This window comes from Myxine glutinosa, chromosome 3 (genome assembly GCF_964187855.1).
Source record: "Myxine glutinosa chromosome 3, kmMyxGlut1.1, whole genome shotgun sequence".
NCBI classification, from domain to species: Eukaryota; Metazoa; Chordata; class Myxini; order Myxiniformes; family Myxinidae; genus Myxine; species Myxine glutinosa.
This window is the reverse complement of record NC_136263.1, coordinates 50,691,947-50,705,134: the sequence shown is the minus strand read 5'-3', so window position 1 is coordinate 50,705,134 and position 13,188 is coordinate 50,691,947. Positions and strand designations below refer to the sequence as shown.

At 42.3% G+C, this 13,188-nt stretch overlaps 1 protein-coding gene across 2 annotated transcripts in view; it reads right to left on the bottom strand.

Annotated features, from left to right (window-relative positions):
- The window catches only part of LOC137423584 (ribosomal protein S6 kinase alpha-3), a 350,089-nt gene that overhangs the window by 266,913 nt on the left and 69,988 nt on the right, over positions 1–13,188 (bottom strand). For both annotated transcript variants that reach the window (XM_078774051.1, XM_068110884.2), the window contains exon 2: positions 82–138. In XM_078774051.1, the coding sequence (XP_078630177.1) occupies positions 82–138 (57 nt within the window). The remainder of the gene's footprint in view (positions 1–81; positions 139–13,188) is intronic.

Sequence of the window (13,188 nt, the reverse complement as noted above, 5' to 3'; positions counted from 1 at the left end):
ACACACAACCTTTTCACTATTTTCCAACACCACCACCACCACCACCACTACATAGTGCAGAATGAGTGCCCGAGTCCTCACCTGGCCGGAAGACGGCTCATCATCCACCATCTGGTCTTCCACGGTTGCATTCCCATTCTGCACAGTGGTACAAAGTGGGGAAAATGATCAGGAACAATATTACAATCAAACTTCCATCTTGTTCATTCCTACACATTACCATAACACTTTAGTTCAAGAGAATACTATAACAGCAAAAGCACAACTTGTACAAGACAAATCGTTCTGGCAAGCAATGACAAATGATTTAAAATGATAAAATAAAATAAAAACCTTGAGGGCACAAATGAGCTACCCTGTCACATCCAGATTACAACCATACCTACATACATACATGGTCCAGAGGTAGCACGCTTACCTATCAGCTGGCTAGTGCAAGTTGATTCCTCACCCTGACTACAATTTGTTTGATTGTGCTTTGCAAAGAGGGCGTTGTATCACAAAGTAGGCCATCCCTCTAATGGACGTTAATCTAGGTCTCCCATCTGCGAACCTAGTCAATGTCAAATATCCCATGGTGTCTTCCACTAAGAGTAGGCAAGTTATCATTGGAACCCCAAATAAATTAAGAACAAATATCTGTCCAAATCTGCACCAATTGACCATAGCAAGCGAGTTCATGAAAAAAATTGTGCCAAACCTCCCCCATGGCTGACCCACAATTAAAGGTGGACTTAATTGGGGCCGTTAAAGCAGTAGTAAGCATATATCGGGTCTCTTATAGGGCAAAAATAAAGAGGTACATTTAAATTAAGAAATGTCATTCTTAAATCTAAAAGGATTAAAAAAAAAATCCAAAAGAGCAAACCACGTAATATACATGTACGATGATACGGTCACACATCATGGTGGCCATAGTAAAGCATTACCAAAGTATCACTGAGAACATCAACACCTCTAAATGTCAGCAAGGTGAAAGTGATGAGCATGGTGTCATTTGGTGGTTCAACGCAACAACGCATATCAGAAGGGCAAGAAAACCTGACCACGAGTGGCATTACACATTACTTTGTCAATTTGCATCTTCTTCTTTTGTCTGCAGCACATCGCCACGGGATAGCATCATTTGCTGGGAGCACGGGTGTGACGCTGATGTAGTGCCCCATAGGTTGGAGCAGGAATTTATAATTTGTTCAAAGTGCCGGCAATAGCTCGCCTACTCTTTGTGAAGGATGCCATGGCATCTTTAACGCCAATCAAACAATCGTGGCACATGGCACATCCGCTGCCCAGTTTAACATCCATCCAAGGGATGACACACAAATTGATTAATTGCCCCATGACTGCGAAATGTCAAGTTTATAGCTGGGCCAATATTCAAATCCAGGCTAGACAGCTCAGAGGCGAGCGTGCGTACCTCGAGCCCAGTCAAATTTTGTATGAAAAGTTAAAACAAGAAGACGTCATGCGGAGCACGATACTTGCAAAACCCGCTCCCCCCCCCCCCCCCCCCCCAAGAAAAGAAATTCCATTGATACAGCAAATTGTCCATTTCATGAAGATTAAAATTGACAATATTGATCAAAGCTCAGGTCAACAGGATGAAAAGTGACGATTTTTCAGATGAAAAATGATGATTTTGGAAGGTTGACCTTGAGTTGACCTTTTGACCTCAAAAATAGTTTCCCCTATTTAGTGACTCAATGTGCAAATGCTGTTCAATTTTCAAATCAATCGGATGAAAATTGAGGATCTTAAAAACTTGGCCTATGTTGACCTTTTGGCCTATGTTTACCTAAAATATAATTTGTGGTTGAATTCAGTGACCAGATGTGCAAGTCCTCTTCAAATTTCAAGTCAATTGGATGAAAATTGAGGATTTTAGAAATTTGGCCTATGTTGACCTTTTTGCCTATGTTGACCTTTTGGCCTAAGTTCACCTAAAATATAATTTGTGGTTGAATTCAGTGACCAGATATGCAAGTCCTTTTCAAATTTCAAGTCAATTGGATGAGAATTGAGGATTTTAGAAATTTGACCTATGTTGACCTTTTGGCCTATGTTGACCTCAAGAATACTTGGTGGTTGAATTCAGTGACCAGATATGCAAGTCCTCTTCAAATTTCAAGTCAATTGGATGAAAATTGAGGATTTTAGAAATTTGGCCTATGTTGACCTCAAAAATACTTGGTGGTTGAATTCAGTGACCAGATATGCAAGTGGTCTTCAAATTTCAAGTCAATCGGATGAAAATTGAGGATTTTAGAAATTTAGCAAATTTGGTGACCTTTGGCCTATGTTGACCTTTTGACATGTTGACCCCAAAAACAATAGGCTTCTTGCTTTTGACCAACTCTACCACTTGGTGAAGTATCGTGAAGATCGGTTGAAAATTGTGACCTGTAGGCCGGTGACAAACAAACAAACAGACAAACAGACAAACAGACAAACAGACAAACAGACAAACAGACAAACAGACAAACAGACAAACAGAACCACAAACACAACCGACCAATATACTAGTCAGGTTCACTATGTTTTTCCGTTCAAAATTTTGGTAGATTAGCAAAACTATACATTTTTGGAATATTCAGAGCATGAGGAATCCAAAAATTAATGTTTGCATTTGCATAGACACCTTTGCGAAAATGACCCTCAGGACAGTGATGAAGATCTGTAAAAGCAAATTCCTGAACGGTGTAGACCTAGTAGATCCTGTGTATCGGACTTATAGTTCAATCTGATACTAACAAGGCTGCTTTCTTGCTTTATAAACCCATACCTATAACTTCAAAGGACTTGCAATATCATGTATTATGTAATACAGTTATATCACAAATATAAAGACAATGGTTTTCAATTACCTTTGTTTGTTGCTTTTCTATAATCCTGAGCACTATTTTGAGGTCTTTATTGGATTCCTTGACCCAGAAAACATAGGATTAGTATATTTAACTAAGTTTCTAGGTTGACTAGAAGCCGAGATTGCGCAAAATATGTATTTTATGGCGGCCATTTTGAAAATCCAAATTGGCGGCCATGCAGGTGTCTGTGCAAATGCCAACATTGATTTTCGGATTCTCCATGCTCTGATGATTCCAAAAATGTACAGGTTTGCTAATCTCCCAAAATTTTGAACGAAATTATATTTGTTAACATAGTGAACCTGACTATACTTGAAAAATCTTCGATTTTGCAAGTAACAGACAAACAGACAAACAGACAGAACCACAAACACAACCGACCAATATACTTGAAAAATCTTCGATTTTGCAAGTAATGAGTGCATCTTCCATCAAGCAAAACTAAATGGATGATTGTATGATCAACATAATATTTTCGATTTTTTTTTTAATGAAGCAAAACAAATGCCACTAGTGGCATTTGAGCTTTTCACATAAAATTCGTCAACGCGAACAATCCACAAAGCGTCGACCTTTGCAGAACCATTTTCAGTCAGTTCAAAATGTCCCTAAGAGAGCCTCATCTTGGAAGCACCAATTAACGTTTGGGTCGCACTCCTCATCTCTTATCCCTCACCTCCTCTCCTTAAACTGTCCCAATCACTCAAATGTCCCTCATTTCAAGACTGTTGTTTTTGCAACCCGAGTGCAAAACGCAACATAAATAATTCAGAGCTCTTAGTCGGGTACATTTTCTTCGCAAGGTCGGGCGATAAACTTCAAAAAAAAAATCGATAAATGAGAGAGCCGAGCAACATGAGCTGGAAGCACAAGAATCGCACTTCATTTGCTCTCAATTGTCAATGGACACGCATCCAGTGCAGCAAATGGCAAAGCGAGGAAATTCGGCACAGCAGAGTGTGTGGGTTGCTTGAGCCGGGGTAATTAAGAAGAGATTGCTGGAAATGCAATTACACGTTTCAATATCCCACTAATCAGTGATCTACAGCACCAGAAACGTGGTGGTTTGGCAAAATATCTCCCATTCGCAAAGTGTGGAGAAAGCAGACAAGAGCAACTGTTAAAAAAATTAATATAACGGAATCGTTTGAGGGAAGATTGCATTTAATGGTCCAGATCATCTGTTTCTATTCGTTTAACGATTGCGATTATTTCTACCTTTTGGAGTCAGCCAGAGGGAAAGATTCTGCCCAAAGACTTTCTCGAACGGGAACGGGGTCTGACGCTCGACTGCAGAATAATTTGTAATTTCTTCATGATGCCGGCGACAACTCGCCTACTCTTCGAGAAAGACACCGTGGGATCTTTGACGTCCACCAACGACCCCAGTACTGGTAGACAGGTCCTTCAGCTTAACGACCATCCAAGAAATGGCACACACATTGATGAATCACCCTACATGTGGAACACCACAAATTGACGAATCTCCCTACTTGTGGGATGACAGTTTACATGGCTGGGTAAAGATTCACCCGCAACCGAGACTGCTCAGGCGGCGAGTGCACATCATCTTTTTCTTCTCCTACTCCTCCTCCTCTTCCATTTACAAGGAGAGGGTTTCAATGGCATCAAGCTCTTGCTCTGCCTTGACCACGATCTTCCTCCACTCCCCCCCCCCCCCACCCTTGTCCTCGGCAAACTCTCTCCACCCTCCAACCACCCCTATCTTTCTGACATCCCTCTTCCCACAATCCTCCCATCTCAACTGCAGTCTACCCTTTTCCTCCTACCTTGTTCCCTCCACCTATCCACTCTTTTTGACATTTTCTCTTCTCCCATCCTCACCAAGTGTCCAGCCCATCTCAGCCGGCATTTCACCAATCTCCCCATCAGGCTCATCTGCACACCAATCTCCTCCTTCAGTTCATCCCTTCTCCTTCTATCCACCCTGTTCACTCCCGCAATCCTCTTGACCCAGTTGTTCTCGTAAACCTGCAGCCTCTGTTGTCTGTTGCACATACCTCAAACACTGGGGTTCTTAACCTGGGTGTATCCATACCCCTTGGGGGTATAGGGACCAAAATCTGGGGATATGGGACTCGTAATCAATTATAATGATAAATTGTAATAAATTCAATGAAATATAAACTTTAAATATATAATAAATATATATTTAAATATAAATATATATATTTCAAAACAAATTATATTTGTATAATTATATTTCAAACAAATATAAATTCAATTTTCTAATAAAATTTGAATAAAACAACGATAAACCCCGGGCGTATGCATGCGATTACAATGCACGATTGACATGACAATGAGAACATTTACATAGCGATTAGGGCGGGTCAAAGTTCACACTGAGCCAATGTGCTGTCATGTAATGTAGGCCCTACATTACGTGAGATTGTAGGCCATTAGGGCATTAGATGAAGAACCGAATATCAGCAATTACGACCTCATTTTACAAAGACAGTCAACTTTAGGCCGAGAAAAATATATTGCTGGTCTCTGGCCAGACCAATGTTCCAGAATTGATGCGGCGATGCGGTTTTTTTTTTTGAAAAGCATGGATTGCACATATAAAGGTGTTGTTTTTTGTGTCCTCATGCCTTGCGGTCCTCCTCATCTGCCGTGGCGCCATCTCTGAGAGAAATTAAAGACAGCCAATGGGACTTGTAGGCCTTTTTGTAAATAATGAACACAAGCTTAAGTTATTTTAAAATGTATATATTCTGAAAATTATTATGTTCTTCAAGCATATTATAGACTGCCATTTCGTTCTCGAGATCGCCTCGCCGTACCGTCAAACATTCCAATGCGTCGATCGCGTCAACACTGCGCATGCGCAAGTGGTCTAACAGGCCGATGGTCTCCCACGATCTCTTCTCCCAGTCCACCAGATTATCACAGACACTTACAACTTCATGACAATCGAGATAGGATCCAGGCCTAGAACTAACGAGACCACCCGCAGCTCCCTAGGCCTTCTGGTTGCTTCACACGAACCCGACAAAGAACGTCTTCGTTTCAATAAATGACAATATCCAGCCGATTGGATTCATGACGTCACGGCACACAAAACTACTCATATCTTTGGAACGGCGTTGGATTTGAACAAACTAAACGAAGTTTCTTCGAGCAGAACCATGCGCGAACGTCGATACCAATGGCGACCCTCACAGACCCGCATTTCCTGAGATAGCGCGCCGGCCCGGCAACAACAGGCGCGCGCTGTTGTAGGTACCGTTGGAAATTAAAAAAAAAAAATTGTTGACGCGCAGGGTCAAAATCGATGCACACGCTGACCAGAGACCGGAAATATATTTTTCTCGGCCTTATTCGTGGACGGGCATTAAATCATCGGCTATTTCAAAAATTCTGTGATGAGACTGGGGCGGATCATTGTGTTTTACTGTACCACACAGAGGTACGTTGGCTATCTCGTGGTCATGTTTTCGCATGTGTAGTGGAACTTCGGGAAGAAATTCTCGAATTCCTCAGGCATCAACAATCCCCTCTTGCGAACAGTTTTGAAGATGAGCATTTCATTGTTAGCCTGGGATATTTGGCCGATATTTTTGGTCACCTCAATGACTTGAACATGTCGATGCAGGGAAGGGATGTGGACATTATTCAAGCCAGGTGAAAGTTAGTGGCATTCACGAAGAAATTACCTATTTGGAGTCGCCGTATTGAAAGTGGAAACATGGCGAACTTTCCAATCCTTGGCGATATCCTTCTTGATGGAGAAGATGAAAAGACATTGCCTGGGGAAATACTTCAAGAAGTCAAGAACCATTTGAAAGTCCTAAGTACCAATTTTGAGGGTTACTTCTCAGACATTGATGATCTTAGCACGGAATCCGTTTGGATCCAGAACCCTTTCTCGTTTGATATTTATACGATGAGCGACAACGATTTAGTGAAGGATGATTTGATCGAGTTCCAAGAAGATCAAAGAAAGAAAGCTGATTTCGGAAAGGCTGGGCTGGATTTTAAGCAGTTTTGGTGTGAGCAGATAGCAGCTTACTTTAGCTTGGCGAAGAGGGCAATGAATGTGTTGGTTCCCTTCACAACTACGTATCTCTGTGAAACAGGTTTCTCTGCATTATGGAACCTGAAATCAAAGTGGAGAAATCGACTTGATGTGTTCGATGATATGCGAGTGGCGTTGTGACGAACTGTGCCCCGATTCCATATTCTGATTGCACAAAAACAGCAGCAACAATCTCACTAGATTAGTAAAAGCGCTTGCATAAAACTTCCATGTTTTAGTTTAGTTTGTTTTGTTTCTTTGTTAACAAGCAAAGAAATAAATAGGGATGAAATCCTAATGATTTTCTATCCTGATCTGTTCCTAATTATCCATATGTAAAACTAAACTATCGAGATATTTTGAAGTCACACTGGAACCTAATGGGACTGGTGATCAGGTGCGGATCCCCAAACTTGGCTCATTTTCTGGGTAATAAGTTACCAATTTTCATCCAAAAAAATAGGCAATTAAAGTAAAAACACCCCTCAGAATGCACCACAGAGCACCTACAAATTGAAAAAAATTATAGGGGGACATGCCCCCAGACCGCCCAAGCTATGCGCACCTACGGTGCGCCTGAGTCAGTCAGCAGTCTGGCAAAGGGTGTATGGGGACATCGTGGGGCAATCCGTTGGGGGTCTTGACAGGGAAAAAGGTTAAGAACCCCTGCGTCAAACATATCCAACCAGCCCTAGTTAATGGTCCAGATGATACATTTTGATATTTTGATATACTTGATGTACTCTAGTAGCTCATGGTGGTTGAGTATGCACTTTATTGTACAGACCTAAACTCTTCAGGAATCCACTAATTGAAGGTCCAGGAACAATATTTGGTTGGTAACACATTTGCCACTGACGGCGAAATAGCTGAAATGGCCATACCCCTTTTTGGGCCACGCCCCCTTTTTTGCCGTGACTGTATCTACAGAACCGTTGGACCTAGGAGGTTGCCCGACCACTCAAAATTTGCGCAATGGCCACATTATGGGGGGTCAGTAATACATTTTCATATCCAAAAGTCAATGGTTTTTAAGATAATTGCCAAAAACCGATTTCAACATGTTACGAACTACAATTGTATGATACCACCAAGGCCACAACATTATATGACACTTATACCTTTTGCATCATCCTATTTTGGAATTTACTTATTTGGATTTCTACACTTTTCGCCTTTACTACAGCCACAAAACGTGACACATTTAATGTTCCTGTCTCTGCAAGTGCACGTTTTGGTACTCATACATGCTCTTGGGCATTTGCATGGAGGAGGCAGGTCATCGGGCCTGCACGATACTGGCAGTATCACTGGTGTTATGCCAACGTCCGTTGCTTCATACCCATACTGGAGTGGATCTGGTTTGGTGACGGCAGGAGTTGGGGCTTGCAACCACATCTTACACTGAAGAAATGCTCGCTTTATGTGTTCTCGTAGCGTTGATGAACAGCACACAAGCTGGTTGAAGTCCAGTTCTTTCTTGGAGTTGTGGTACTGCTCCCATCGATATTCATCGAAAGTGGAACAGTCGGTCTTCTTTAATCCAGACACAAGGAACTTTTCAGCATTGCTTGTTATCTGTGGTGACAGTTCTTCTACACCAAACCCTTCCAGTAGGGAGAGATCGATGGATGCTTTCAGGCCAGACAGCTTTGGACCCACCTTGCTGGTACTGTCGCAACCGCTGAGAGCATGAATGGCTGGGAGACACGACACCAAACCGTTGTCCAGTTGATCAACCAACATGTGGACTGGTACAGTTTTCTTTGTTTTCCGGTTACCAAGCTTCACGTACAGCTTTTGTAGTTGCCAGGTTGTGTTGAAGTGGAAGATGAGGTTGACAAAGACATCTGTGTCAGGCGAGTCGACCAAGACTGATTGAACCCCGTGTTTCACAACACCATCATTAATATGGAACATGATTCTGTCGTCGGCTTCTTCTTGGTTGCTTGAGAGCTCTGCGATCTGTGTTTCAGTGCCAGCTAACAGTTTCCTGCATTCACCCCCATATACTCCTCCAAAGAATATTTCCTTGTCCGACTCGACATTCTGCAGCATCCACTTGAAGACATACTCCTGCAACCGAACTTTGTTCAACATTGAGCTCCAGAACATATCAAGATCGACAGGGAGTTTCTGATTGTCAGACCCAATGGTGATTGTGATTTGTTCTGAGGAACTTCGCTGTGCCCGTTCCATTTGCTTGATTGATGATTTTTGATAAACATCAAAAATAATGTCTATTCTTGTGGACACGGAGCCTGTAGCAAGAATCCTGTTGGAAAGACTCTCAGCCAATTCCCCGAATGTGTGAAGGCCCATCTTTTTCATCGGTAGTTTACGCACAAGTGCCATGAAGTCCACTATTGTCATCTGAGCGTCACTCTTTACATTCCTCGTCTCCTGTGGAAGGCGACTGACAAGTTCCCTGGCTAAGGAGGCTTTATCGGGCTTCTTCAATTTGATGCCATCTTTACATTCAGTGGTGAGGAACTGGGATGTGCTGGTCAATTCATACTTCAGGAGTTCTAGCATGCTGTACCCTCTTTCTCTAGCATAGTCAATGTACCTAACCGTTTCCGCTGCATCCTTTTTCGCCATCGATTTCTTCGCTGTGAACGGAGTAGAAGTACGTTTCACGAAAACAGTCTTGCGGTTGGTAGGGATTGTATCATGTAGGTGCTTCTCCTTATCCTGAAATCTGGTCTCAACAAACTCTTCATAACTCTTCTCACCAATTTCCAGGCATTCAAGTAATCCGTCGACAACCTCCTGGGGAATGTCAGCTCCAGTAGAGATGTTCTGAAGTCTGATTCCAGCGTCGAACGGATTGTTGATGGATTTTATGTAATCCAGAAGGGCCTTTGCACGAACATGGCCAATCTTCGTAGAACTTGGATTGAACTCATGGTGTAGGCTCAGCTCACTGTCATCTTTGTCTCCCAAGTTGCACCATTCCAGCAGCTGTGCCACATGAAGATCTTTCTCATGCTTTAGGAGATTCCATAAGGCTACTGCTTCTTTCTGTCTGGTCATCCCAATGATACCTCCAGCAACCTTGGCGGGTTTATTGTAACACTTCTCGAGTGCCATGTCAAATCCTACTGCACTGCCTTGTCGGGTAGTGTGGTACATCACCCATCCACCATCTGTAAAGCATCTGTAGATACCCGGGAACTTCCTTTGTAGGTCCAGGCAATCTTCAAGGAACAGCGTACCCCATCTGCTATAGTTTGTCCGGCCAAACCCGAAGAACAAAGGCATGCACCTCCGCACAGCTGAAACGAAAAGATGCCAATCGCCTTGCCGAATAGAGTGTGTAAGATCTCTCAGGATAGGATACAGCTCATCCAGAAACAAGCTCCAGTACCTCACATTCTCATTACAGGCCGTTTCTTTCCATTCGGTGAAATACTTCTTCAAGTCTGCATGTAAGATCTTGCTTTCTTCCCAAATCTCTCTGAACTCTGTATGGTCACTATCTAAAGCCTGCTGCATCTTAGTTTCCATGGTCTCTATTTGCTGGTCTAATTCACAACTAGTACTGTCCTGGTCAGGTTGAAACTTCTCAAACATAAGAACTGTCATCACCTCTGATACAAGACTCATTCCCTCCTTGCCTTTGCAATAGTGACCTCCAGTCATGACACTATTCTCTACAACGAGCTTGCCAAAGGCTTCAGTCTCAATCAAAGCCAGATCAATACCGATACAGCCTAAAAACTTCCCAAGGCAAGCGATGACAATCTTCTCCATGTGAAAAGGTCCCATTCCAAGGAATATGTTACCAAACTGATCTGGCTTCAACAGCTGGATTTCCTTGGCGATTGCATACACCCCTTCATCAGACCACAATGCCCCTGACACGGCATTCTTCTGCTTCAAGACATCCTGAAAGTTTATCATGGATGTAAATATTGTGTCCATTTCGGTTGCGACATATGGAAGGATGGGTACAAATGACGTCTTTGTAACATCAAACTTAAGTGGATCCTGGAGTGCACTCATTGTTGCTGTGAAGCTAGGAAAAGAGCCCTCCTCACGATCGGTGTACTTCTGTCTTGCCATGCACCAAAGGAAATAATCATCATCAACACTGTGCTTTCGATTATCCTTGTATGGTGTAGTTGAAAATGTCTCCGGTATATCACCAGTGCCTTTGACAAGGTGTGACTTCTCAATGACCTGACATGGCAGCACACCAGCAAACTTTCTCTTTCCTAGTGGTGTTGAGCAGCTTGTCGTCTGAATGTCCTCAGAATCGCTATCTCTCGGTTGGTTCTGAAATATGACTAGAACAGTGTCATGGCTGCCATGGCATGACTAGAACAGTCTAGTCTAGACTCTTCAGGAATCAAGTAATTGAACAATAGGAACAGGAACAGGAACAATTACGAATAATATTGTAGTTCGTAACATGTTGAAATCGGTTTTTGGCAATTATCTTAAAAACCATTGACTTTTGGATATGAAAATGTATTACTGACCCCCCATAATGTGGCCATTGCGCAAATTTTGAGTGGTCGGGGCAACCTCCTAGGTCCAACGGTTCTGTAGATACAGTCATGGCAAAAAAGGGGGCGTGGCCCAAAAAGGGGTGTGGCCATTTCAGCTATTTCGCCGTCAGTGGCAAATGTGTTACCAACCAAATATTGTTCCTGGACCTTCAATTAGTGGATTCCTGAAGAGTTTAGGTCTGTACAATAAAGTGCATACTCAACCACCATGAGCTACTCTAGTAATGTATTTGATTTTGATATTTTGATATATTTGATATTTTGACATTATTATATTTTGATATACGTGATATTACATTTTTCGAAACAATTTAAGTTGAAGATTTGTCGGAATTTTTGAAAAAAAACAAAAAAAAAACATTTGAAAAACCCTTCAAGGACATACACATGGGAGGGGTTGGTGCATACCAGAAGTTTGGTACGATTTCACAATAATTTTAGGGAGTAGTTCAGTGACAACACAACACAGACACTGCATATAAATATACAGTGAAACCTTGACTTACGAGTGCACCAACTTACGAGTTTTCCGAGATACGAGCCGTCGCTCGTGGTTCGATTTTTTGCTTTGTGATGCGAGCTGAGATCTGAGTTACGAGCGAGCGAGCTTGGATATAAAACACGTAATCGTCGAAAAACATGAGCGAGGTGTGCGTGTTGTCGACTTGGCGAGGCAGTACGATCGTAGTACTTCTACAATATTACGATTTTGAAGCAGAAGGAGTCGATAAAGGCTATAACGCCAGCCAAGGGCGTTAAGTTTATTTCAAAGCTCCGGACCTCTGTCCATGAAGAGATGGAGAAGTTGTTGTTTGTGTGGTTGACGGAGAAGCAGCTCGCAGGAGATACCAGCATCATCTGTGAGAAGGCACGAGACATTTACGGGGATTTGGTGCAGCAGACGGCGGGAACATCAACGGACGAGGCATCGGAAGAGTCATTCAAAGCCAGTCGGGGATGGTTTGATAATTTTAAGAAGAGGACCGGCATTCACTCCGTCGTCAGGCATGGTGAGGCAGCAAGCTCGGATGTGAAAGCAGCTGAAGATTTTATTATAACTTTTGCCGAACTGATAGAAGCCGAAGGATACATCCCCCAGCAAATCTTCAACTGTGACGAGACAGGGCTCTTCTGGAAAAAGATGCCGAGGAGGACGTATATAACGGCAGAGGAGAAGAGCATGCCAGGCCACAACTTGTTCAGAGTGCCGGCGATAGCTCGCCTTCTCTTTGTGGAAAACACGGTGAGATCCTTAACATCCAACAACTAATGGGACGCAAACGGGGCGCCCAGTTTAGCGGTACACACATTGATGAATCACCCTGCCTGTGATTCACCCATGACAGGTTATAGCTGGGTCGGGATTCAAACCCAGGCTGGACAGTTTAGACTTTAGAGTCAAGTGTGCGTACCTCCAGTCCAGGCCATCCTGCCAACTTGTATGCTGCATACAGGTGAAATATAAAGCGCGAGATATTTTTATATATACTGTATATTTAAAAAAAAATTGGTGTGGTTTTTGGCGGGCTGGAACGGATTAATAGCATTTCAATGCATTTCAATGGGGAAATTTGATTTGAGATACGAGCAATTTGAGTTACGAGCTCGGTCACGGAACGAATTAAACTCGTAAGTCAAGGTTCCACTGTATATATATATATATAATATAATATATATATATATATATATATATTATATTATATATATATATATATATATTATATTATATTATATATATATATATATATAATATATATATATA